This window comes from Crocodylus siamensis, chromosome 9 (genome assembly GCF_052110815.1).
Source record: "Crocodylus siamensis isolate JL-2025a chromosome 9, ASM5211081v1, whole genome shotgun sequence".
Taxonomy (NCBI): Eukaryota; Metazoa; Chordata; order Crocodylia; family Crocodylidae; genus Crocodylus; species Crocodylus siamensis.
This window is the reverse complement of record NC_143403.1, coordinates 36,558,168-36,584,302: the sequence shown is the minus strand read 5'-3', so window position 1 is coordinate 36,584,302 and position 26,135 is coordinate 36,558,168. Positions and strand designations below refer to the sequence as shown.

At 46.8% G+C, this 26,135-nt stretch overlaps 1 protein-coding gene across 1 annotated transcript; it reads left to right on the top strand.

Moving 5' to 3' along the window:
• The first annotated feature begins 282 nt into the window (after nt 1-282).
• Nucleotides 283-26,106, top strand: PLLP (plasmolipin). The gene is made up of 4 exons (XM_090063698.1): nt 283-524; nt 17,139-17,312; nt 22,549-22,668; nt 24,449-26,106. The coding sequence occupies exons 1-4, from the start codon at nt 387-389 to the stop codon at nt 24,560-24,562; spliced, it is 546 nt and encodes a 181-aa protein (XP_089919824.1). The 5' UTR covers nt 283-386; the 3' UTR covers nt 24,563-26,106.
• The last annotated feature ends 29 nt before the right edge of the window (nt 26,107-26,135 follow it).

The window sequence follows — 26,135 nt, the reverse complement described above, 5'->3', positions numbered from 1 at the left end:
GGCTGGAAGGACAGACAGAAAAAGTGGGAGGCTGGGGACTGACTGACTGGTATCTAGGTACTGGAGGGTTAGATAGACAGGAGGAGCCGAGCCCAGGGAGAGGGAGAGCAGGATCCCGGCCTGGCTCCGGCTGCTGGAGGGACAGAGCCGGGGAGGCAGGGGCAGACAGGCGACACCCTGGGACGCAGCTACGAGAGGGTCCGGCCGCCAGACGGAGGGAGCCGAGCTAGCTGGAGGGGGGCAGGGAAGAGCCGGGCGGGGCGGGGCGGGGCGGGGCGGGGTCAGACGGACCCACGGGGCAGCCGCCCCGGCCGCCCGGGCGCTCCCGCCGCCGCGCGGAGACAGCGCAGCCAGGCCCGGCCCGGCCCGGCCCGCCCGGCGGCCGCATGGCCGAGTTCCCCGGCCGCGTGAGCACGCGGACCAGCACACCGGGCAGCGGCGGCGAGGGGCTGCCCGGCCTCCGCCTGGCCGCCGACGGCGCCTTCCTGCGCTCCGCGCCCGGGCTCCTCATGCTGCTGCAGGCGGTGAGTGCGGCGCCGGCACCTGCCCGGCGGGACCTGGCCGGAGGGCAGGCGGGCAGAGCCCGGCCTGGGCATCAGACACAGCGAGAGCTGGACGGGGAACTGGGTGGATGGACGGACAGAGAAGGGGGCAGACAGACAGACTGGCACCTGCCCCTCGCCCCCCGACTGGCATCTGTCCTGCCCCAGACAGACCTGCCCTCCCCCCCATACACACACACTGACATCTGCACCTCTGACAGACTGGCATCTGCCTCCTGCCCCCATACCAGTTGAATGAAAAGTGGTATTTGATTTAGGGTCGGCAAGGACAAATTCTGCCATGTCTCATTCATGGTGACTTCAGAGTCCAGTCCTTGAGCCACAGATCCACCTGCAGACGTCACAGGTCTCTCCGCAGTCCTCTCTTTTTTCTTTCTCTGCTTTCTGTTCTCTACTTTGGAGACAGGGCACTTTATCTCAAAACAGGTTGCGTCTTGGCTGAGGTCACAGCAACATTGGGGGCGGTCAGCAGCCAGCTCCTCTCAGCTCTTGATGCTGGTTTTCCTGAGGGCTGGCTGCCTTCAATATGTCCTTGTAGTTTTTCCTCTGCCCCCTGTAAGATCTCAGGCCATGACTTAGCTGGGAGTAGAGCGCTTGTTTCAGGAGCCCAGTGTCAGGAGCCCAGTGTCAGGCAGCTGCACACAATGTCCCATCCACTGATGTTGCTTGAGGATCACCAACTCCATACTGGTCAGTGAGAAAGCCAGCATCTGTGCCCTGATCTTTCCATTCGATGTGGAGGATTTTCCAGAGGCATCATTGGTGATTGGGGGTTGGTTGGTAATAGGGTGGTAATGTAGTGGGCATTTTTGCAAAGGTTGAATAAATAGGATGTGTTGCCTGTTGTGTAATTGATGGAAGAAACACTCTATAAAAGTAAGAGTGGCCTGGTTCTGGTGGTACCTCAGCGTGATTCAGGAATAACTCCTTTGAAACCAGTGGAGTTTCACTGTTGTGAAACTGTTAGTGAGCACCGGTATACTCAGGAAAATTAATTTAGATTAACTAAAGGTGTGAATTTAAAGTGCCTAAATTAAACTGCTTTACAATACTTGGAATTGAAAAAGAGTCAAATTAAGGCCTCTTAATTCTGAATAAAAAGTGTCCACACAAGGGATTGCATGTGATTTAACAAAGCTACTTTACAAGTTAATTCAGATAAACTTTTTTGAGCTTCCCCTGCAGACAATTCCAGGTATAAAAGAATGTAAAACCATGGACTTGCAAATGGCAAAGCTCAAGGCATAAACCAAGAGCAAATCACACTGTAACAGTTGCAGGTCTCATCCTGAGTTGTGCCAACAGCAGGAGAGTGGCATCCTGGGCTGCCGCCTTCCAGTGCAAAGTGGCTTGAAACTGCAGTAAAGTAGGTTTAGGTGGTTATCAGAAAAGACTTCGCTGTTGAGGCAGTGGAACAGACTGCCTAAGGAAGTGGTAGAGTCTCTTTCTCTGGAGGCTTTTAAAGAAGAAGCTAGGTAAATATTGGCCAGAGATGATCTAGGACAAAGTTTTTAACCTGTGGTCCATAGACCACTGGGGGTCCACAGAGCATGTCTAAGGGGTCTGTGAAAGATAACTATGGTCAATCAAATACTTGTTTTAGAGGTCTGCAAATGAAAAAAGGTTGAAAATCCACCTAGAGCTAGCTGTGAAGAGCAACAATTGGAAGCCCTGGAGATTGCACATGTATTGGAGGACCATGCTTAGCAGCAGGTGAGTGAGGCAGAGCAGCACAATTGGCTTGATTATAAAACAATATTAAAGAGCTGGGACAAGTTTATGTAGGGGATGGGATGACAGAAGGATGAGCTCTGGTTCTACAGTTTGGATGTATGACAGGTGGAGTAGTGTTTGTGGTCCCCAGGGTGCAGTGCAGCCTGGAAAGCATTCCATTTTTCCTGTGTCTGGGCTTCGCTGGTTGCCACATGGGGTCAGGAAGGAATGTTTGCCCTTCCTGTTGCTACAGAGGTAAGGGTTTTTTTTCCCTGCCTTCCTCAAAAATAGCAGATATTGGCTGTAGCCAAAGATAGGATTTTGAGTGGGAAGAGTATTGATGGGTGTTGGTACATACATAGGCTGATCACTTTTCAGGCAGTCCCAACCTTGGAGGATGGGTCACTGCCAAAAGAAGCAAAAGTGCCTTTTCACAAAGGCAAAAGAAAGCCCTGATAGATTTTGATGCTGTTTATCAGGGTGATACTTCTATGCGTCCTGCAGCAGTGGAAGGGAACAGCTGCATATTTGGGAATGGGGGACCAGGCAGTCACTCCTAGCAAAGTTAGAGCTGGACTAGAGCTCTTTCTGCATCTCAAGTTCAAGTTTATCATCTGAGTGGGCACAGATAAGGTCCACCAGGCTACAGTGGTTCCCTGACTGCTACTCATGCTTCTTCTGTCTTAAAAAAATGAATGTAAGCTTGTGTTTAGAAAAAGATCAGTAGCATATGTGTCAGCAGGTGTAGTCCTTACAGTGGGGGAAGAAAATGCTGGTTCTTGCCCTTTTGAACATGTTAATAATCCCAGATACACACTGGTGTGATAAGTGAGCTATGGCATGAAACTACCATTGGAGTTTGGCATGCCCAGAGCATGAGGACCACATAAAGTGCAGACCAGGTGGCCAACTTATGGCACACATGCCACAGGCAGCCACTGTAGTTGGCATGCAGTAAACTGGGGAGGGGGTGAGAAGCAGAGCAGCAGATCAGGCAGGGAGCAGAGAACAGAATGGCACTCAGGAAGGGGCAGGACTAAGCTTGTAACACGCCTGCAAAAAAGGTTGGCTGCTGGTGTAGAGCACTGCTGAGCATTGTCCTCTCCAATATCTACCTACTCTGGGGTGCAGAGCTCTTTTGAAGCTATCCCAGCAATCCATGTGTAGGGGGGTCCTGGGCTTCCAACTGTTGCTTTTTACAGCATACTCCAGGCATAAGCAGTCCTAGATCATCATCACAGACCAAGTAGGGTGCAGTGATGTCAGGTATGCATGGAAGACCAAAGGGGCTGGGTCGGGGTATGCCTGAGTTGAGTAGCAGTGGCTTGGTGTCTGCTTACAAAGCTTAACTGCCCCCTCTTTGCAAAGTAGAGGAGGTGGGTGGCAGGCATGAACAACTCATCCAAACTGTATGCATACTTACCATTATTATTTGCACCTCTGCTGCAGATTGGCATGTTCCTAAATGTAGTGGGGTGGTGAGCAGTTGGCTGAGGGTCTGCACTGCTGGCTTGGGACACTTAGATAAATTGCCTAAGTTGCTCCCTGCTGAAGAAGTCCTGGTTTGGAGATCTGTTTGACTATCTATTTCTTGGCATTGTTTACTACATTAGCTCCATCATGCTCCACTGCCAAATCTGATGTGATGTATGCCTCAATACTGGCATCCTCTGGCAAAGTCCAGTCCAGTCCATCATAGTGTGGAGCTGCTACATGGTCAGTACCTGAGCAGTGGTTTTCTCTCTTCCTGGTTTGAAGCCACGCTTGAGGGGGCCTCAGTGTGAGCGCTGTACGAAATCATGCTTTGCCAGTTAGTCCATCAGTGAAAGGTCTTCCATAGAAAGATACCTCTAAACTATTGCCATTTACTAAATCTCAGTTTGAGGTTGTTAGGACCTCACAGGGTAATCCGTAATAGGGTGGAAGCTTTGAAATGGAAGAAGGATGGTCAATGGCTTCCCAGGCCACTTAGACACCACGGTCTTTATCAATCACATACCAACTCATGTAATCAAACTATGGGCATCTAAGAAGACGCTTTTAAAATTTACCACAAAACACCATGGCATTTTAATCATTATGCAAGACAAAAGATGTCTTGTTTTGTCCCCTGTGTTAGTATCATCAGCATGTCATAATTACATTTATGTTCTAGAAAAGATTAAACTCTTCAAACAGGGGTGTCAAACATGTGGCTCAAGGGTCAGATTTGGCACATGGAACCCCATAATCTGGCCCCTGGTGCTTTAGAAGAACCTTGTGCTGAATAACCCCTCCACTCTGTGTATCCCTTGTCATTCTGTCTAACCACTAGCCAGGCTCAGTGTTGCTTGATCTACAAAGCCCAAAGTGGAGGAATGAGCAATGTGGGATGCAAGTATGCGGATTTTAGCCATGAGAAGCATTCAAGGGAGGCCCAAACATAAACAGTGCAGAGATACAGAGATTATTTTTATGAAGTGTGACCACCCAACCAATGAATGATTAAAAACAAAGGGTGTGATCCAGCTCCTACTGCAGTCAGTGGGAACAGGACAGGGCTGTGAGTGGCATTTGGCATGTGTGCCAGGGCATGTCAGCTTTACCATATCCCCTTCTTTGAGCTGTGTTTTGAGTTCTGATGTCAGACAAACCCTAAGATTACAGAGAAGCTCTGGATGTAGGCAGAAGAAACCTGATAAATGCTAGGATCATGCATCACTGATTGGGCAGAGTTATATTGGTTAGGGCTGTGTAACATCTATCTGCAACTTCACAGCTGTGTAGGATGGTATGAAACCAGCAAGCAGGATTACACAAACCACCAAGTCCTCTTCCAGTGCCAGGGTAAAACTATCTCAGCCCTTGGCTGGCTCAGCTTAGGTCCCAAAGGAACACTGTAATGAACTGCAACTGATTTGGCTTTTGTAATGAAACCCCAGGGTAGGGACACCAGCCCTGACACTGACAGAGCTGCCCTGGCTCATGTAAACCAGACTGCCAAGCACTTTAAGGGCTTGATTTTCTAACCTGTGTCTGCACAAGGGTGCATGCAAAAACATGAGTAGTTGTGTGCTTGACTTGTGTTCATAAGCACAGAAACGGTGTGTGCAAACGCCCATCTTGGTACTCAGCTAACTTAGGCACTCACTTTGTGCTCCTGCTTTTCCATATCAATTGCATTCATGTATTTTAGAACTTAAGCTGCCCCAAACTGTTGCTGGCATCCATACAACCCCAGCCTGCAGTGACATTGATTTGTAATGTGATGGTGCTGTGCCCAGCTGTAGCAACATAAACATGACAACATGCTTTGCCCCTGAGACCTATGTTTAAAAACAGTAGTTATAGGTAGACATTAAAGCTCTGGGGTGTTGTAAAGAAATCAGAAGTAAGGTGGAGCTTGCATGAAGTGACAGCTTTTACATATAGTCTCCAGCTTACTAAACACCCTGTTCTGATTTTTTTCTAATGCACACTTGCAGTCACAAGTGATAGAAACTGATGTGGAAAAAAGAAGGCATTGTCCAGACTGAGGCAAGAGCAGAGACTCTGCGAACCAGGGCTTTTGTACTCCAGAAGGACAATGCTTTTTTATGTAACTTAGTGTTTCTTTCATGACAATAAGCAATAAAGACTTATGTAGAGTCAGTGGTGGTAAATCAAGTGCCCAGCCAGCTATTTTCAAAGGATCATTCTACTCTATGCCAATGGAAACTTAATAGGTTGGGAGTGGTCTTCCATATCCTGAAGATGAGTCTGAATCATCTCCTTGTATCCAATCCCCTCCTGAGACAATGACAGCTCCCACCTGTGCAGTTTTTCTTGCTGAAGCGCAGGGGGGGGGCTGGACCTGATAATCTTATGAGGTCCCCTTCATCCCCTAACGCAGGGGTGGGCAAAATGCGGCCTGTGGGCCGGATGTGGCCTGCCAGGCCATTCTATCCAGCCTGCGGAGCCCTGAAAAAATTTAGAAAATTTATATTTATCTGCCCCTGGCTGTCTGTCTTGCGGCCCTTGATGGCTCGCCAAAACTTAGTAAGTGGCCCTTCCACCCAAAATAATTGCCCACCCCCATCCTAACATCTTTGAATCTATGAATTTTAGAAATGGGCAGGTTGAAAACCTGCTTGGACTTGGGGGATGGTCTAATCCAAACTTTGCACTCACATCCATATCCAGAATAAACAATATAATCTGAGAAGGGTATAAGACACCTGAGGGTAAACCACAAATGGCGGTTATACAAATAAACGAGCATTCAGCAAGGATAGAGCCCTGCAAGTGAATTTACAGGAAACGTATCCTCAGTGGAAAAATTACAAAACACTGGATGAAATCAGTGGGCAGCCTGCATCTCAACAGGGTTTGATATTAATAGCCACCTTCTACTTTGTCCCACATCTGCTGTAACCACCCACCTTCTCTCACCCACACAAACCATTTAACCTACCTTTCTGATCAGATGTAGCAGGGGTTTTGTAGTACCCTGCACATCTTTAGCATTTGACCTGGTACACGGCGCCCCAAAGAAATGCTCTGGACCTTCCTGCCAGTCTTCAGGTATCTGAAGAGTTTGGGATCCTGTTGGGATCCCCCTCCCCCCATGTTTTTAAAAGCTGCAACATCAGGCACACCAATGTTTAGAATGCCTGAATTAAGATTACTTCTGTAGCTCTAATTCAACCCCTTGGTCACCTGCCTGGTGGGACAGTTTAATAACAGGATTGAGTACTATTTTTTTCACAGGACTCCAGGGCTTGCTTTGTCTTGTTTTTTTTTTCTAGTTGGGTTAAAGAAGGAGCCACACCTTGCATTTGGAGTGGAAGTGGGGTGAGGAGTGGGATGGTCTTTTGTCCCTAAGGCAGTTCATGCCAGTCTGAGGCCAGTTCCTGAGGACCTTCTGTTCCAGCTGAGATGAGGTTGGCCCTTCTGGTAGAAGGTTCCACTGTTCCCAATAAAGGAAGACAATGAGCGAGATCCCTATCATGAAGCTTCAGGTCATTTTTGAGTTGTGACAGGCTATTGCCACCAACTACCTTGAAGATAATGCTAAAGAGTTTGACAGTGGGAAGCAGGAGAAAAGGTGGAAGAAGGATATACTCCCAGGAACCAGTGTTGCTGCAGGGGCACTGTAGTTTAAATGCTGAAGGCTCCATGTCCAGCTAGGAGGTGGCAGTCAAAAATAACAGATCATATTCCTTGGGATAAGATACAGCCTCCGAAACACCAAAGAAGGCAGGAAGCATCATGGACCTTGATATCTGAGAGCTCAGTGTGGTGATTCCCAGACTTGTTTTGTGGCTCTTGACTAGACTTCCAGTCTTGACCTGACCACTATAATTTAATTTCTTTAGGGCTTGCTATGTGACACAACCCCAGCTGGGGTCACAGCCCCTGGTTTGAGAGCCACTGGCTTAATGTCAGCACGGCATCCAAGAGTACTCCAAAAACCCAGTATGGCCACCGACCATCTGAGGGTATATTCCCTTGGCCAGAAAGAACTGGTGCCACAACTGCAAACTCAAAAGGCTCATGCATGTTTCTTTCACAGCTTTAAACAAATGCTTCAAACCTTGGGAAAGGCTAACTCAGATTTGATTTTCCAAATGGGCAAGGGTTCCAGGAATACAATTTTATGCCTGACCTATCTCCTTCTTCCTTAGTCTAGGCCATTTCAATGGTCTCAGCCTTAGTGAGTATTTTTGTGTGTGACTGTGAAGATCCCTCATGAACTAGCTTCATGGCAGTGGCTCTTTCTGGGACACTGCAAGCAGGTTGGTGAAAGCAGATATACCCTTGTGGGCCTTATCCCCCCCAGCTGGTGACAGCAACACAGTTACTTTAACTTCTGTGGAAATGCACTGATTCACACCTGGCCCTTGTGCATCTTTACTCAGTGAAGGGAACTGGTTCAGTTTGTAGCTGGATTTTAAAGACCTTCTAGGCCACCCTCATCCTCAAAATCTGAACGCATTAATTTAACTGAACAGGACGGGCATCCTGGCAGAATGCATCTACCATTGCAGCTGTGAATTATTATTGCAACCACTGAGGGATCACCTAGCTCTGCTTTCAGATAAAACCTGGGGTTTGTGAATGCCAAGGTGAAATCTAGCAGAGGTGGAAATGGCACCCTCTGAGAAGCTTTTGGAGCATGCTGGTATGGCAACTTCTCATTTGATTGGTGCTAATAACTTCATTAGCTGTTCATATCACTACAGCTTAAAGAGGTATCAAGCTCTGACCAACTAGAAAGGCTCACAAAGACTTAGTTCCACCTTCTTGCCAGCTGAGTCCATATTAATTACTAATGACCAGGGGGCTGGTAGGACTGGTTGGCTTCTGAGGAAGCACTAAGTAATCATGTGTGTAATATATTCCAGGACTGGGGAGATTCAGCAGCTTTAAAATTAGCCCATGGTCTCCCATCAACCCCATTGGCAAGGCTGCTGGGGAGAAAGATGCTGAATAAGCACACACCCTGTGAGCCTAAGGCTGAAACATTTCCTGAACAGCAGGGCTCATATCATGGTCACCTTGGATTGCTGACAATCTTACCTTGGAAGCCCTACACCAGCTTTTATGCCTTGGAATAGGGCACAACCATCCTCAAAAGACAGAAATTGTTCCAGCAGAAACCAGTAGTAATGCGATGCAAACAAGAGGGACAAATTAGGTTTGTCAGACAAAAAGGCCAGACAGTGAGACTTGAGGAGGGGGACAGGGAAGTCCCTGGACACTGAAGACAAAGCTGGACAACACCGGAATCTGCCAGCTTGGGATCAACCTTGGATTGGCAGATTCAGGGACTGGGTGAACTTCTCACACCGAATTTCAGGGCTTCATGGCAACAGCAGGGGCTACCATCCCTGCAGCTTTCACCCTGCACTGCCTTAGCACACACAGTGTCACCCATGTCACAAGTTTGCTTGTCTGCAGCTTGAGGTCCAGTTTCCACCAAACCCCTGCACTTATCTCCTTGAAACTTGGCAGGCTCATACCTGAGCAGGGGCCACCACCTCTGCAGTTTTCATCCCACTGCGCATTAACACACACAGGATCATCTATGTCACAAGTTTTTGCCTGTCAGCAGCTTGAGGTGCAGTTCCCCCCAAGCCCCTGCACCAATCTTCTTGAAACTTGGCAGGGTTTGTGGCCTCACCTTAGGCTACCACCCATGCAGTTTTCACCCCCGTGTTGTAACACATAAATGTGACATGAGTTTTGCTTTCAACAATTTGGGGTACAGCTCCCCCCAAACCCCTGCACTGATCTTCTTGAAACTTGGCAGGCTTCATGCTTTCAGCAGAGGCTGCCATCCCTGGAAGTTTCATCCAAATCAGACAAGAAACAACAAAGTTATAGATATTTCATTGAGCCCCCATTATACCCTATGACTGGATCTCCAAGGTGGCCCTGAAGTTTTGGAGCCACTTCAGCTGGATCAAAGTGGGAACCCAGTCCGGAGCTCCAGATCATATCCCTGGCATCTGAAGCAACTGGATCCGAAGGTGGATGGAGTAGCTGCCTACTCGCACAGGCCTACCACCCACCTCCTCTAACAGGAGCTGTTACCCCAGTGGGTTTACCAGACACCTGCCAGCCAGAGGTAGATCTTGAAGGCAATGAGCAGAGCTGCTACCAACAAGGCCCAGGGACAGTGGCCAGATGCTCAGTGCCCCAATTATTGCCAGCTGTTGGGAAGGGGGCAAGGCTGGGATTTACTTTCACTGGGACAGCTTGGGAGTAGCTGCTCTGCCACAAGAGTTCATGAGCCTGGCTCTGCCCCATGCAGAGGGCCACAGGGGCAACCACAGGCTGGATACAATCAATTGGCAGGCTGGATCTGGCCCACAGGCCATATTTTGCCCTCCCCCCACTCTAATATTTGCTGCTTGTTGAGTGTATAAGCATGTGAATCCATTGCACACATTTGTGCAGCTTTCAATGCACGTGTGACTAAAGGCTGAGCTGCAGTAATACAAAGTAAGCGGATGGCTTTCATGTTATAGCAGCAATCTGGTAGGACAGGGAGGTGATGCAAAAAGCGGTTCGTTTCTTTTGGAGGCTCGCAAATAATTCTCAGGCACACACTATTAGCAGCACAAAAGGTATATTTGCAAATAGGGTCAGAGCAGAGACAGAAAATCTCAAATTGCTCCGCCCCCTGAGGAAATCTGCAGCAGGTACTATATGCTTTCTCTCCTGGGCACGTGTGCAGAAACAGGAACTCTTACAGCTCATTTCCGGTTCATACAAACACATATGTGATCACGTCACTTCATTCGTCGCATGTATATTATAATTAACTACTTAAGTATGCGGGGCAGATAGGCATATATGCATCAGCTAATTACGCACGCTCAGAAAGCTCTCTAGGTCACCAAGAGTTGAAATCCCCCCACCTTTCAAGGACACAGTCAGTTGAATTTCAGCTTCTGTAATCTGCATGTGAATAGTCAGGGGGAGAGAGAAAAAGGGAGTGATTCTTAGCATAAGAAAGAAAGAAAGGTCCTTGGTAGTGTTTCTTCTTATCAAGTACGAGATGCAAACTGTGCAGTTCTAACAATATTTCTAACAGAGGGATGGGAAATCTGTATTTTAGGACCAGAAGGAAGGTGCAATGGGGAAGCTTCGGGGTGCCATGGCTGAGCTGACTTGGACAAAGGAGAACAGCAGGTGCACTCCGAGGCTACAGGTCTGCGTTGGTCCCCATGGAGCACGAAGACAATGGGACTGGAGCCTTCAGAGCAGGATTGTGTTTCCTGCCATGGGAGGGGCTGAGTTGCATGGTACAGGGATAAGCATGGAAACAGCTGGAGATTAAATGCACACCTCCAAAGGCGGTGGGGGGGGCATAATGTCCTGGCAGTGCACAGGTAAGAGCCTTGGAGGTAAATAAGGACAGACACTGCTGATGCACAGACGCAGTCTCCAGTGATTGGGCAGCTGTTGGGGAGCAGCAAATACAGTACCATAATTGCAGTAAACAGAAAGGGGCCTGAACTGCAAAGAGGCTGGCCCCATTCTGGACTTAACTGGAATTTGGTACTAGAGTTTCTGCTCATTATTAGCACAGAATAAGCCTGGAAGGGGTGTGAAGGAGACGGGGCTCCAGACTGGAGTTCTAGGGGATTTTGGGTAGATACCAGGATCTAGGCTGATCCTTGTGAGTTTCCCCAAATGCAGGAAACTTAACTAGACAATTTTGTAGCAGTGGGAGATTGCTTTCTTGCTTTCCTCATGGCTTGCTCCCTGGCCCTTTGGCAAGGGGCAAGCAGAACTAGGGGGCACCCAAATCTCAGGGTTCCTGGGCCCTGGGTTTGCATGTAGGATTTCTGTCATAGATTTGGGGAGTACCTGAAACCCCAAACTGAGGAGTCTGGGAAGGTGGTTACTTGCCCAGTTGCAGAGCCACACAGACTTGAACAATTGAGCTCTGTTCAGTCGAAACTTGGAACTTGATTATTGGGCTTTGCCTGATAGAATTTGGAACTGATTTGGCCCTTGAAATAAAAAGAAAAAAAAAAGACCAGACCTCAGAGCAATGATGTATAGAGACTGATCCAAATCCCAGGCACAATTTTTGCATTGTACAAAATTGGGTCCATATTTCAGTATTACTTTGGGGACATCCTGGGTGATTTTATCATCATCAGCCACATTTTCTTATTACAGCCTTGCGACACCCATGCAATGAGTGTGGTAGGTCTCTGCCTATACTTAGAAGGAAAAAGAAATGCACAAAATGGTGGGGGGAGGTGTGCAGGCAAGAAGGGGCTTCTCTTACATCAGTGCCCAGAAGGGGGCTTTCTGCTACACTGGAGTAGGGCTCATACTCTTGCTTCTGTCACTGCATCCTTCTCCTTGCTACAGAGCCCTTGTTATAAACTGTATATTGCCCATCATAATCAAGGAATCCTATGTGTGCTACCTTCTGTACAGGCATGAAATGCAGTCAGCTCTGGGGTGGAAGCTTGACAGCTGCTCTGTCTTAACAATACTGATTTTTTTTTTAATCTAAAGGAAGGGTACACTCTCTAGGGTTCTTTCAGAGAATACGTGACTGACTCACATTGTAATTGAGCAGGGCTCTATAACTGACATCCATACTCTTGGCCGAAAGTGCCTAGACTTTAGTGAATACAGGTGACCATGTCCTAGTTTGACCTCTGCTCCAAAGGCACTCACCTCCAGTGGCAGCACCCTGTTGCACAGTACTGAGGCATAAGCTTAGTCCTGGTTCAGAAGGAAGTATTCCAGTTCCATGACTATTGTCACTTCTCCAGGCTTCTGTGGAGGTCTCCCATCTCCATGCACAGTTAAGTGCAAGCCTGTTTGGGTTCTGGTATCTAATGTTGGCACAGCCCACAGGGGGTTTAATGAAAAAAGTAAGTAAAATCAATCCACCTGAAAGCCCTCTGTAAACACAGCTCCTGGTTCTCTGCTTGTCCTGTGTTAGGAGTAAGTTTGCTGCAACTGCATGGCATAAAACCAGTCTGAGGAGGTGACACAAGTCTCTGTTAGCACTTCATTTTCCAGTGGGCTGCCTAGTAAGGACAGCAAAGCCCAGGGGCTAAATAACTTTCATTCTTAAGAGCTGTCCTTGCTGAGCTGGAGGGCAGGAGATGGCAATGTTCTGCAAGGGAAGGGGTGCTACTTTAAGCAGTTAGCTCCAAGCATGGACTACCCACTGGAGCTGCAGTCACTGCCTTCCCACCTCTCTCACCACTTCTCATTCCCTGACTGCCATATGGTCAAAGCCCCGCACTGTAGAGGTGCCCTTGAAGCCCCCTAGCTCTACGGGCTGGATCTTCTTGGGCCGTATTTGCCTCATGAACCGGCAGAAGCAGGAGAAACACCCAGGAAGATTTATCACTGCCGAAAAACTAAGTTGATTGGAGATTAGAAGAAAAGTCTTGAAAAAAGACAGGGCTTGCCCTTCTGTAAAATGCTTTTTATGAGAACACGGTTTACAGATTAGAGGTACTGACAGGATTTGTGTGTTCATATAAGGTGTGGACTTTCCATGCTTCTCATTTCCTTCTACCCAGCCTTTTCCCCCTTTCTTGTTCTTCCTTCTCTACTTTTCCTTTATTTTTCACTGGGTACTTGCAATGACTAATGGCTTTCCTTACTGCTGTAGCACCTGCCTTTCATTGTCTTCATGACTGCCTTCATTTATGCCAAATGCACCATTATGAACACCTCTCCGCTCACCTAGCACACAAAGCATAATTTATTTGCTAAAGTCCTAAATAAAATAGGCCCACAGCCTGCTCTGTGTCCTGGCATCAGTGTGGAAACCAGCAGCTGCTGAGATATAAAAGATGAAGAGTGGGAGAACAGGGCCCCTTCTCTCAGCAGCTTGCATGGTTGGAGTCTTCCATAAATCTGCATAGCATCTGCAGATCCTAAAGTGCCCCAGCTTAACCAGCCGCATTTTACAGATGGGGGTAACTGAGGCAGAGAGAGGAAGTTATATTTGTATCTGAGGCCAAATTAGCCAAGACTAATTCCAAATCCAGGAGACCAGAACCATAAGCGACCCTACTACTGGCAAACATCCTCCATCAAAACCTGGGGCTTCAGATGTTTCCAAAACCTTTCCTACTTGCAGACCCAAGCCCAGAGGCTTGGGGTTTGGATGCCCCTGAGTTTTGCTTGCCTTTAGCCATGAGGTCCTCAGAGTAAGCAAGGGAGGAGACTCTCATTTCCATAAACTGGGCTTAAAGCTGCTGCACCTCTGTGGGTACTGAACCACACCAGAATAGCAGTTCTCCTGTGAAGTGGTTCAGGAAAACTTCCTTCTTGGACACAGATGCATGGTATTTCGCCTGCCAGGTTAAGAAGCCACTATGCTTGAGCTGAGCCTTCAAGTGGCCGAGAGCCTTCAAGAGGCAGGGACTACATGTGATCTTAGCCTATAAAAGGGTGAGAAGCAGAGAGGGGAAGTGACTCATTGGGATTACACAGCAAGTTAGTGGCAGAGATGGCTAGGGGTTGCAGCCTGCTTTATTGCAGTAGGCTTTGGTGTTGTATGCATCATCCATTTCCACCCAGGTTATCAAGGCAGGTGTAGGTCAAAAGTCCGCAGGCAGGCTCTGTTCCTGTGATATATTGTCCCTCTTTGCCCCTGCAGAATCTCTAGTGCTAGCAAACCCTTCCAGCCAGCGATTTGAGTCCTCTTTCTTTTTTTGGCTAAATGCATGTCATATTCAAAACAAATTGTGCCAAGGCCTACTTCTGTAGAATTCAGTAGAAGAGGAGGTGTTCCCAAATCACAGATGAACTCTCAACAAGGGCCTCAGGGCCATGAAGCATGGGCTGCTTGTTCACTGGGAAATGTTCCCTCCTCCTAACTTTCTATTCACCTGTTGATCTCTCATCTCTGGGACTGCAGGACAGTCTATATTCAGGGTCCCCCTGTATTCAGCCACCTCTTGTAGCTTTTCCCATTTGCTTGCACTTCTGTTGTTCTTCAACGGTGAGATGCATTACCAGGGGTCCAGTAGACACACCTCCATTCCAGGTGCCTCTGTAATTTGAACTGTTGCAAGTCTTTACCACCACAAATAAGGGAACCAAACCTGATCTCTCTGAAATCAAGATGTGCATTGCTATTGACTTCTGTTTATTCAAGACTAGGTTCTAAAAAGAGGACATGAGAACCTACCACTGTATCTTACTGCTGGGCGTGTTACTGATCCCCATAGCCTGACTTCGCTCTCTCCAGTGAAAGGACATAAGACTAGGGTCTGGCTAACTCAGATGAAGGATTTTCATTAGCAAACAGCTGAGTTCCCTGTTCTACATGAACCTATAAAACACTGCCCAGAGTGGAGCCTCCTTCAATTCCCATTTGCTTTAAAGTGTGCTTAGAAGAGTCAAAGGGGTGTATTTGGTAGCTGCATTGGTCTGAGACAAAAAGAAATGCAAAACTGAGAACTCTTGGTTCAGAGATGATACCTTTTATTAGACAAACTAAAAATCACACAAAAAAAAAAATTCTGCAAGCTTTCAGGCTCTTGCGCCCTTCCTTAAGCTCAGGGAAAAAATAAAGATGGTAAAAAGTCCCCATAGGTTGAAAATAACTTCATTTTTGCACAGAAGAAGCTGAAGATAGAAGTCTGTTCCTCTGGGTCCATAAGAGTGTCTATGCGAGTTGCTCTTTGATGTGCAGATAAGGCAGGATTCCTTCTCTGGTACTGCCAGATGGCAGAAAGGCAGGGAGGTGTAGAAATCTTTATTGTTCAGCCATGGGTGACTGGTGCCTCCTAAGTTGGGGTTGGGGGGTGAACGGACAATTTGTGGGTAGCTGCTGCTAGCCACGCAGCCCAGGCTACTCCCAGCAGCTGACTGGGAGGGTTGCAGCAGGGCTTCCATCTTCCCAGCCAGCTGCTGGGAGCAGCCTGGGCTGTGTGGCCATCAGCAACTACCCAGAACCTGGGGTGGCTACAGCTGGGCAGCTGCAAACAGCTGCTGTCTCCCTGCCCCAGCCACAGCCCCAGGCTCTGGTGAGGCAGCAGGTGCCAGCAATGCTTCCGGCCGTGTTGCCCTCCCTGCTGCTTCTGCAGAGCAGCATGTGGAACCTGGTACAGCAGGGGGCACAAAGCTGTCTGCTGCTCCCAGCTCCCCACTGCCCTGGCCACATTTCCCCTGCAGGCTGGGGCAGCAGCAAGGGGAACAACCCTGCATGCTGCCCATGCTGATCCTGTGCACACATAGGAAGTGTGACCTGGGCAGTGCAGGGCTTGCAGCAGTGCGCTGCCACTCTGGAATGCAACGTGTATGACCCAGAGGACCCAGGAGAGGGTAGCAGGGCCAGCACAGCATGTCACACAGGCTCACAGGGAAGCTGCCTGCTGCTGCAAGCTCTGCACTGCCCAGGTCACACCTCCCCTGTGTGCATGGGAGCAGCGTGGGCAGCATGCAGGGTTGCACCCCTCGCTGCTGCCCCTGCCTGCAGGGGAAGTGTGGCCAGGAGTGGCAGGCAGCTTTCTGCACCCCCTGCTGCACTGGATTCCACACGCTGCGCTGCAGAGGTGACGAGAGGGCAGCAGGGAGCATGAGCTTGCAGCGTGCATCCGCCCTGCCCCTGCCATTCACACAGATCTGGGGGCACACCCTGCAGGAGTGCATGCTGCCCCTGGGAGCTGGCCCCACCCCTCCACCTGAGCCACAGCAGGCAGCAGCAGTGGGGGAGCCAGCTCCTGCTGCAGCAGCCACTGCCTTCTGTTGGGGGCAGGCAGGGAGCTAGACCTGGGTCCCTGACCCCACAGCCCTGGCAGCTGGGGGGCAGGGGTTAGGGGCATGAGCAGGGCTGGGGGACTGTTGTGGGGGGACCCACACAAAACAAATACACAAGAGCAAAGGTAATATCAGAAGTTTTATTTATCACTAGGTTTACAATTTTTAGAAAATCTGGTGTTTTAGCATAAAAAAGGGCAACATGTATGTTATTAACTATACTAATATGCAGCGCATCTTGCCATGTACCCCCTGCCTTCGTTTTGTTTTTCTGGCATGGCAACACTCCAGCACCTTCCATGGTAGACATTGTGTTTTTTTCGACACTGGCCAAAACATGTTGCCTACCCCTGCCCTAGTTTTATTTCATAACTCATTTCTGACATACCCAAAGAGTCCTCCAGCAAAACCAGGGAAGATAAAGTGTTAACAACCATGTTACTGATATCTCCCCCAAACAAAAGCAGGAAGCGCTGGCAAACAATGAAGAACAGCACTCAATAAAGAACAGAAAGCTAGTATCTGAGGACTGGATTCTGCTTTCATTATCAATAGCAAATTTATCTGAAGGAACTGCAAAGATGTCTTTGTTACCTTGCTCTTAATTACTTTCCCCTTTTGATTCCCCAGGTGTTTGGCCTACTGGTATGGGCCCTCATTGCTGACACGTACTACCAGGTCTATGCAGCGTATGGCTGGGTGATGTTCGTATCTGTCTTTTTCTGGCTGGTAACAGTCATCCTGTTTGTAATGTACCTACTGCAGCTTCACTTGAAACTCTACATGATCCCTTGGCCCCTTGTGGTAAGTACCAGAAGTTGCAGTGCAGAGGTGAATGGGGCATTTCACCTTGGTAATAATTTGGGATTAAAGGTCCTTTGTTAGGATCACAGCTCAGAAACCCTAGTATTGTTTGACCCCAGCAAAACAAACTTTGCACCCCACGTGCCTATATATTATGTTGTTTAGTTTTAAATCTACCCATTAATTACTGATAATTTTTTTAAAGCTGTATTTTTATAAGGCCTACACTAATACAGAATGTTAGGATAGCTCTACAGATGTCAAGGTGCTGGTGACCAGAGTGTTTCTTGGTTTCAAACACAGCAGGTTCCATCCTCCTTCCACTTGCCAACACCACAACAGTGAATTGTCATCTCCAGCGGAGTTACACCAGTTTATACCATTACAGAGGACAGTCATGTCCAGCATTACTTTACAGAAGGGCTCATCTGTAAATTACTGAAGCATGATTCAGCCAATTTAATTAGGCCAGTGCAAAAGCATGGTGGCAGTGCACATCAGCTGGTTTCTCTCATGCTGGTAGTTTAGGTAAAATCAGTAATTTACCATGTTAAGCTCATTTAAGTAGGTCTTCATTAATAGCTGATATCAGTGCAACTGTAGCCACTTAACTACACCAGGGCAATGTTTAAGTGTTAACTAGACTGAGAAAAAGACAATAATTTGCTAGGAATAAAAACCCTTTCCCATGCTCTTTTGTGGATTTTATATTTGAGAGTACAGGACAGATTTTTTGGTAACACTGGAGTAAACGCAAGTAACTTTTTGGCTTTAGTAGAATGAATGTTACCGAGAGGCAAGGATTTCTTAGGGTAATATTCTTTACTGGACCAACTTTTGAATGCAAGACGTCGTTTCTCAGGTCTCCAATTATGGAAAGATAGGCACAGCAAATAAAGCACAGCATAGGGGAGGGGCTGAGAAAAATTCTCAGGTGCAGCAGAAAAAAAACAAAAAGCTGGGAGATCAAGACCTATCACAAAAGGAGGAGTGGGGGTGGGGGTGGGGGTGGGAGGCAGAAATCAGTCTCACCTTCCTTGCATGGAAAGTATTCAGGAGACGGATGAATTTATATGGGCCATAATAAATTCAATACCAGTTTAGTCCTTGGTTCTTAGTGTCTAGCCAGCTTATTGGTAGTGCTAATTACTGAGGTTATTTTTCCAGCTTCCACAGCATGGGAACAGGTTCAGGAACCATGAGGTCAGCAGACTCACCCAGATGCTTCCATGGGGCCACTTGACTGGCTGATTAAATGCTGAGCTGATCCACTTGCTACCTCACAAACAGGAAGCAGAGCTGCATTAGTAGAGGCTGGCAGGAAAACTAATTAACCCAGGCCCAGCACCTTGTGAACCCAGGACTTGTTTCCACAGCTAGTGGTGCAGACCTAGGCTAGGTGTGTCTGCTGCACACCTGGCAAGAACTGCCCTGGCATTCAGTGGAAGCAGCTGGGATGAGAGAATTAAAGGAATATGATACTTAAACTAATATTCTGAGGCCCACTCAAAAGGCAAAGTTTTTGCCTCACTTCTTCAAAAGGGTAGAAGCATGTGAAGGAGGTTCCTGATTGAGCAGTGTGGGGTAAAACAGTTACCAAAAGGGATGATAATTAGGTAGCAGACATGCTAGTGAGATAAATGGAAGAAGTGTTACTGCTATTGTCCCAGTCTGGCTGAATGCAGATGGGGTAGAACAGCCGGCTATTCATTACTGGACATTTCACAGTCAAAGAGCCAGTATTATTTTGGGTTTAGATTCTAGGTAAAATTCTGCAGGAAGAAAATGGCAGACAAGGTTCTTTGGGTAAATGCAATATCTTTTATTAGACCAACTAAATAGTTGGAAAAATTGTTCTTTGCAAGCTTTTGGGACAAACACCCTTCTTCAGTCACAGAGAGGGGTTCCCCTTTGCCTGAAGAAGGGCGTTTGTGCCCAAAAGCTTGCAAAGAACAATTTTTCCTACTATTTAGTTGGTCTAATAAAAAAATATCATATTTACTTCAAGAACCTTGTCTGCCTATGTCCTTAAACCAACACAGGTACAACCAACACCTCAGGAAGAAGCTGGCACCAGTTTAACAAAAAGTCAATTTTAAAGCTATTTATTCCAGGGAATACAAAGAGGCTTTGGCATAAGTACTACTAGGATAATAACCAGGGATCCTGAGTTTCTCTGATTAACGATGAAAAAAATTAAAAAAGCAAAATCTGTGATTAAAACTAAAGTTCTCCCCAGCCCTGCTAGTACCCCTCACTCACCTCTAATGCCCCCCTGCCCTGCTGCTGCCTCTCACTCACCCCAATGCTCCCCCCCCCCCCCCCCCCCCCCCCATGTTCCTCACTCCTGGGGTCAGGGCCAGGCCAGCGCAGGGATCAGGCCAGGGCTGCGGCCAGGCAACGCCGCCCCTGCCACCTTTCCCTTCCCCACAGACTTTCGGGGGTGGAGGGGGTACATGGGAGCTGTGTGGGCACTCCGTGCATTTCCCCAACACCTCCCTGCTCTCAGCTCCCAGCCAACTTCGTCCCCAGCCCTGCCTCAGGACCCCTGGCAAGCCCCACTTACCAGTTCACTTCAGTCTCCAGGGGGAATGTAAGCCTGACTTAAGCCTTGGACTGACTAAAAGCCTCAGGCCCAGAGCCTTCCCACCCTTTTTGCAATCTGCTCTTGCAGGCTAGAACTGTGCCTGCCTGCAGGAGCTCTTTGCAGAAGTGGGAAATCCATGTTTTCTTTGATAAAGACAGGAAATCAATGGTTTTCTCCATTTTTCCATGGAAAACCCAGATCCCTGCTAATAGCAGACTTGGGATTTCTCCTGGGACAAAGCTTTTTATCCTGGGATCCTGCAGACTGAAAACAAATATTGGGTTTATATCAAGTTTGACTGTCCTGGGTTTTGCCTTGCATCACAAGGCACTTAAAAGTCATTTATGAGCACAGCTTGAGTGGCAATTAATTCAGGTTATCCTCAGTCATAAGGGTGCGGGGGAGGGGGGCACATCTGGTCACTTCAGTTACTTCAGGTGGGACAATGGACTGTTAGGATCCCAGAAAAGAGTTTGTCCAGTTTTTAGTCACAGATAGTACAAGCCCATTGTCCTACATCAGGTAAAAACAGATTTGAGTAGATTCTGATTCTGACTGATCCAGATCAAAACCTGGGAGTGATGGCACTTTACATATGCAGCTATTTTCTGGAATGAATAGCAGTTAACTTGAATTAGACTCCATTGTCCCAGGAAAAAAAGTGTTGTCTAGATACACGGCAGGTACTATAAGTGGGAGGAACAGCTTCTAAATCTGTAGAATTCCAGGATAAAAAGACTTTGCCCTGGGAGAAATCAAGGTTTCTTTTTTACCCCCTGGATTAAAAAAAAAAAAAAAAAGACTTTTATTCTGGGATCCTACAGTGAAGTAGAGAGAACTCAAATTAGAGCCATGCGCATGATCGGAGGTCAGGAAAAGAGACCTTACAATGACAGGCTAAGAGCCATGGGGCTCTTCAGCCTGGAAAAGCGCAGGCTCAGGGGTGATCTGATGGTCACCTCTAAGTTTATCGGGGTGTTCACCAGGATCTGGGTGAACATTTGTTCACCGGAGCGCCCCAAGGGATGATGAGGTCAAATGGTCATAAACTCCTGCAAAACCATTTCAGGCTGGACATAAGGAAGAATTTCTTTACTGTCCGAGCCCCCAAGGTCTGGAACAGCCTGCCATTGGAGGTGGTTCAAGCACCTACATTGAACACCTTCAAGAGTAAATTAGATGTTTATCTTGCTGGGATCCTGTGACCCCAGCTGACTTCCTGCCCCTGGGGCAGGGGGCTGGACTTGATGACCTTCCAACCTCGCTTCTAGCCCTAATGTCTATGAAATCTGTGAAATTCAGAAAAAGTGTTAATTGCCATTCAAACCACACATGCGGGTCAAAAGCCCAATTCAAGTAGACCCAGGATAAATCTGTGAAAAGGACAATGTCATTCCAGGCTTTGTCTTAATTAAATTAGAGCAGCCTCAAATGTCTGTTTTCACCCATGTACTGAATTTGGTTTTATTAAAGACCCAGTTCAGTTATAAAAAAAAAAAAACAGATCCTTTTTTGTAAGGAAGATCTTTGCTTTCCTGGTTGCAGAAAAAAAACTTTCAAGACTTGATCCAAGTGCACCCTAGGGATAAAAACAGACAGATGATTTGACTTGCATTAAAACAGGTACAGGAGACAGTCCTTTACAGAAACAATTTGAATGACAATTAACTTGAATTAGCCCAGGGCAAACTGTTAACTGGATACTTCACAGGTACTTGATGTGGGACAATGTCTCTTTTAGCTCCTACAGGCTCATCTATTCAGAATCCGTGACTTGCAAACCAATCTCCTGAGGTTTGCCTGGGTGACTTCTACTTTGAATGCTTGTGGGGCTGTGTGGACAGACATGTTTTTTCCTCTTAAAACAGGTTATTTTATCTTAGTTTAAGTTGATTAAGATCTGGCTTAAAACAAACATTTTGCTACAGCAGTTTGCACCAGTGTGGCTAACTAGCACATGTACCAGGCTGTAGACAAGCTCCCTAGGCTTGGATTCACTACTCTGGCAGATTCCTATAGTTTCAGCTAAAACAGGGTGTAACTGCATCTTGTGTTTACATTTCTGCTTTTCCTTATAACCAGTAGAAGAGGTTAGCTCTAGTTCTTTAAAGTGCAAGATTTTTTTTTTATTTCAAGGACATGTTTAAAACCTGGTTCAATCCCATCTGTACTATGTACTATCTGACTCATCTTTAACCCTGTAGGGACCCCGCTGAGTTGTAATAGATGGGTAGTGGGATTTTATCACATGGTAACTCAGGTCTGTCCTTGCAGGTAAAATGCCCAGAGCACTACTGTATTGTAACACAGTCATTCAGGAGTGTGAATTATGTGCTAAATGCAAGCCCCCCAATTCTCTTTCAAAATTCACACAAGAGAGAGCTGGGAAGGCCTGGCCTTACCTATATGCATAAGAACAGATTTGTTGGGATCCAGAATCATAGCTAAGCCTCTCCCGTTAAGAGGCCAGGTGAGTGTGTGTATTATTATAACCATATGGTCTGCATTTTCAAAATCAAGCAGTAAATACAGGGGTCCAACCTAAGGCATCTTAAAATTGTGCTGGGTAAATTCATAGAGTTAGGCAGTAGGAAGAAAAGGAAATGTATTATGGTCCCTTTGTTACAGAACACTCTTTTCATTCCCCAGTTAGTGATATTCAATGCAGCTGCAACCCTCCTGTACATCACTGCTTTCATAACCTGCTCTGCTTCTGTTAACCACACTTCCTTTTCCATTTGGGAATACAACAGAAGAGCAGCAGCATCGGTAAGTATAAAAAGCAGCCCCCCTGCTGTTCACACGTGGCACTGCTATGTTAATGATAGACTCCCGTGCAAACAGCTTCCAGCTATCCAAAATCCAAGCTGAACAATGGGGAAAGGGGTGAGAGAGATGAGTCAGAGACTCACTCAGCTTTGCTGTTAACTAGTCCCTGTACAGGACTTGCTGCTGGCCAAAAAACTCTCACTAGCCCTACTTGTCTTTCCCCAGACTGGTTCCAGCAGCCTAGTCTAAAGGGATACACCTAGTGGAGACAGAGAACAGCAGGTGTGAGATCCTGTCTAGGCCAACCGGAGACAATGTATTAATGCCTTTCTAGCAGAATGTATTACCTCACCAACACAGGTGCCACCTTGATGCTGGTGTAACACACAGTTGACTTGTGCCTGAGCCCAGGCATAGCCTTAAGTTTCACATGGCATTTCAGTGACACCTCAGCATCAACTCAAAGATCAAAGCCCAAGTACCCCAAGACAGCCATATTCAAGTCTCGAATGCCTTCTGCGGGGATGGTCTCAGGCCTTCTATGGGCAAAACACAACTTCCTTCTGTGCTGCTGTTTGCCCACTCTGCTTTGCTCTGTCAAAAGTACCACCCTTGTTGCCTTGCTTGTTTCCTTCTCCTATGGCTGTCTCAACATTATCTTCCTATGCATAGAAAATGCCTCCTTGGGCCACATCATTAGGTTACTACTGTCTCCTCAAGCCCAAATTTTGTTAAGATATCTAAAAGAGTCAGTAAGTGATAGCTTGTCAGGGGAGCAGCTTGGGGTAGTAACTCCTGCATAAAAATACAAATGAAACTACCAACCCATCAGCCATCACACTGCTGGAGTGACTCTGTCTTTCCCTAGCCTGCAGCTATTGCCTTGAAGATCAAGTCCCAGATTCTCACAGATAATCAGGCCTAGTATAACTTTAGTACTTACTGGCAAAACTGAGTGTATGCTCTCTCCTGCCAAGCAAGGTAAGGCTTTTCCCACTATACAGCTGTTGGCAGGTATGTATAGACACTCCTGTGCCTTCTGCTGGCTTTAGGACACACTTTGGAAGGACCAGTTTTCTAATTCAGTTTAGGTATCCCTTACATGACCCAAATCACATGAAGTCCTTACCTTGACCATACGAATTATTATTATTAAATGTTATCAATGCATTTGCTATAGTAGGTTAAATGAGACCATGTGGTACTCTTACAGCTTGCTCATGTGGAAGTCAGAGCCCTAGAGAGTGGGACATTTCTTAAGACATGTCTATGCTTGAGCACGCTAGGCTGATCCAGTATCAAAAGCAGCAGCATTCAGTTAGTCTCTCTCATTTCTTACCTGTGCTGCATGTTGATGTGGTTCCAATTGACAAAGTGAAGTACGATGGTACACAGGTTCACAACCTTTTAAAGGATCGCCTTTTCATCCTGAAATTTCCTGTTAAAGACATGCTTTGCATGTTCAACCTGGAGACCACTGCAAACACGACTGATCAAACTTCACAAGCTCTTCAAGCTGAGGCATAATAAGCTGGACCTCTGAGGGGACAGGGACAGCTGACTTAGTTTAAGTGACTTATTTGAGTCAGTAGCAGGATTCTGGCCTGCATTTGTACCAAACTGGGCATTTCATCTTATAAATGTATTATGGCAGTTCCTAGGATACTGTTGAGTAAGGAACATGCACTCTAAGTACTGCACTGGGCAGCTGTAGCCTCAAGTGTTAATACTCCTGTGTTGCAGACACCTTAACAGTTTTCCCCATGTCCCTTTCTTTCAGTTCTTTGCCTGTGTCATGATGATTGCCTATGGAGCCAGCACTTTCCTCAGCTACCAAGCATGGAAAGGAGTTGGCAGCAACGCAGCAACCAGTCAAGTGACTAACCATGCATAAAAACTGTGGGCTTCTAAGTCTGTTTACAACCATACAGGGGTACATTGCCTTAGTGAATTTCTAACAAGCTCTGGAGTCTCTCAAACCAACACTGGGTCTCTAATTTAAACCAAACCTGTGCAACAGAGACTGCAGTCATTCAAGGCTCATAGTTGCTTGGTGGCCTATGTGAAGGCTCTTTTGTGGTCTTTAATGAAGTTGACAGTTGATAAAAACCCAGCTGTAATTGGCAACCTTGTTGGCAGTCCCTGGAGAAACCAAGGATGGACTCTGGAGACTGACTTTCCCTCTTGTCCTTGGAGCAGATTGTCAAGTGCGAGAGCAACACAGTGGGAGGTGATACAACAAAGACAGACCAAGAACCGAGTCTGTTGAGGACTCCAGGACTGGTCAATCCAGCAAATTTCACCAGCACTAAATTCACTAAAACACACCAAGCCCTGTTCCTGAGTGATTGCAGCTACAGTGTAAAAAAAAAAAAATGTACAATTAACATCATGTGCCTGAAGGCAGAGTTGCAGGGATGGGAGCTGAGCAATGGTATAAATTTGCAATTATTGATTTCAGTAATTTAAGGAACTAGTTGTATGTTTGAAATAAAAACCTTTCTAAATTCAACACTTGGCTTGTTGAGGAAGTTTTCACTAAAACCGTGCCCCCACTCCCTTCTCCCACCCAAAGGAAAGCTACTGTAAAGTAAATAAAAATGTCACATCGAAATCAGAGACTTCGAAAAGGGGCATAAGCTGTGCAAAGTGGGGAGCTACTGAATTTGCAGGGCTTGTCCATCCCTGCCATATGTTTGTATTTAAATACAGAGTTAGAGGGGTTGATCACACTTGCTCCTTGAAAGAGAAAGATTCCTGGCTCACAGAAGGGCAGTGGTAGTTCTGCCTAAACAAAAACTATTTTGTCTTTAATGTTACTTCCAATAGTGTCCACAGCATATTTCATTTCCATGGGGCTGGATTTTACCCAAAATCCTCAACTAGAATGAAGTCTCAAACAAGACCTCCAGCTACAGCAATATGTGGATGATCTGGGAATGGAGATGTGACCTAAAGCCCCAGCTGGGTAGCTCCACTGGTTTAATTTTAGCTAAGTTAATTCCTACCAGTGAATGAAAGGGCCAATTACTACATCCAAATTTTGCTATTTAGGATTACTGGGAGAAGGGGAGGGCATTCCAATTAGTTTGCAGAGATAAAAAGCAACTTTTTTTTTTTTTTTTAAGTCTAAGGAATTACCTACATAAGGAAGTTGTGCTGTGCAAATAAAACTAGTGGGAGAATTTAGATTGCATTAGCTGCTCAATACTTTTTTCCTGCGTGGAAGCTGGTAGAGTACAGACACATGAGCAAGTTACAACAAGGTAAAGTCGGATGCAAGCCCAGAGCAAGTTAATTACTGCAGAACAGCTGCTTGTGTGCATGCTCTTAGCCAGTGACAAATGGGAGGTACCTTACTGCACTTCCACTGAGGAGCAAGCTACACTGTCTATCACAGGTTATAAACCTATACAGACACAGTTACTGTGCCAAGTGACTGTAAGCTGCAGTTTTACTTCATGCTA

What these genes read in the sequence shown, in the direction of transcription:
- PLLP (XM_090063698.1), top strand. Translation starts at nt 387, where the DNA reads ATGGCCGAGTTCCCCGGCCGCGTGAGCACGCGGACCAGCACACCGGGC. An exon ending in TCCTCATGCTGCTGCAGGCG is followed by an intron (nt 525 to 17,138) that starts GTGAGTGCGGCG and finishes TTGATTCCCCAG; the next exon opens with GTGTTTGGCCTACTGGTATG. An exon ending in TGATCCCTTGGCCCCTTGTG is followed by an intron (nt 17,313 to 22,548) that starts GTAAGTACCAGA and finishes TTCATTCCCCAG; the next exon opens with TTAGTGATATTCAATGCAGC.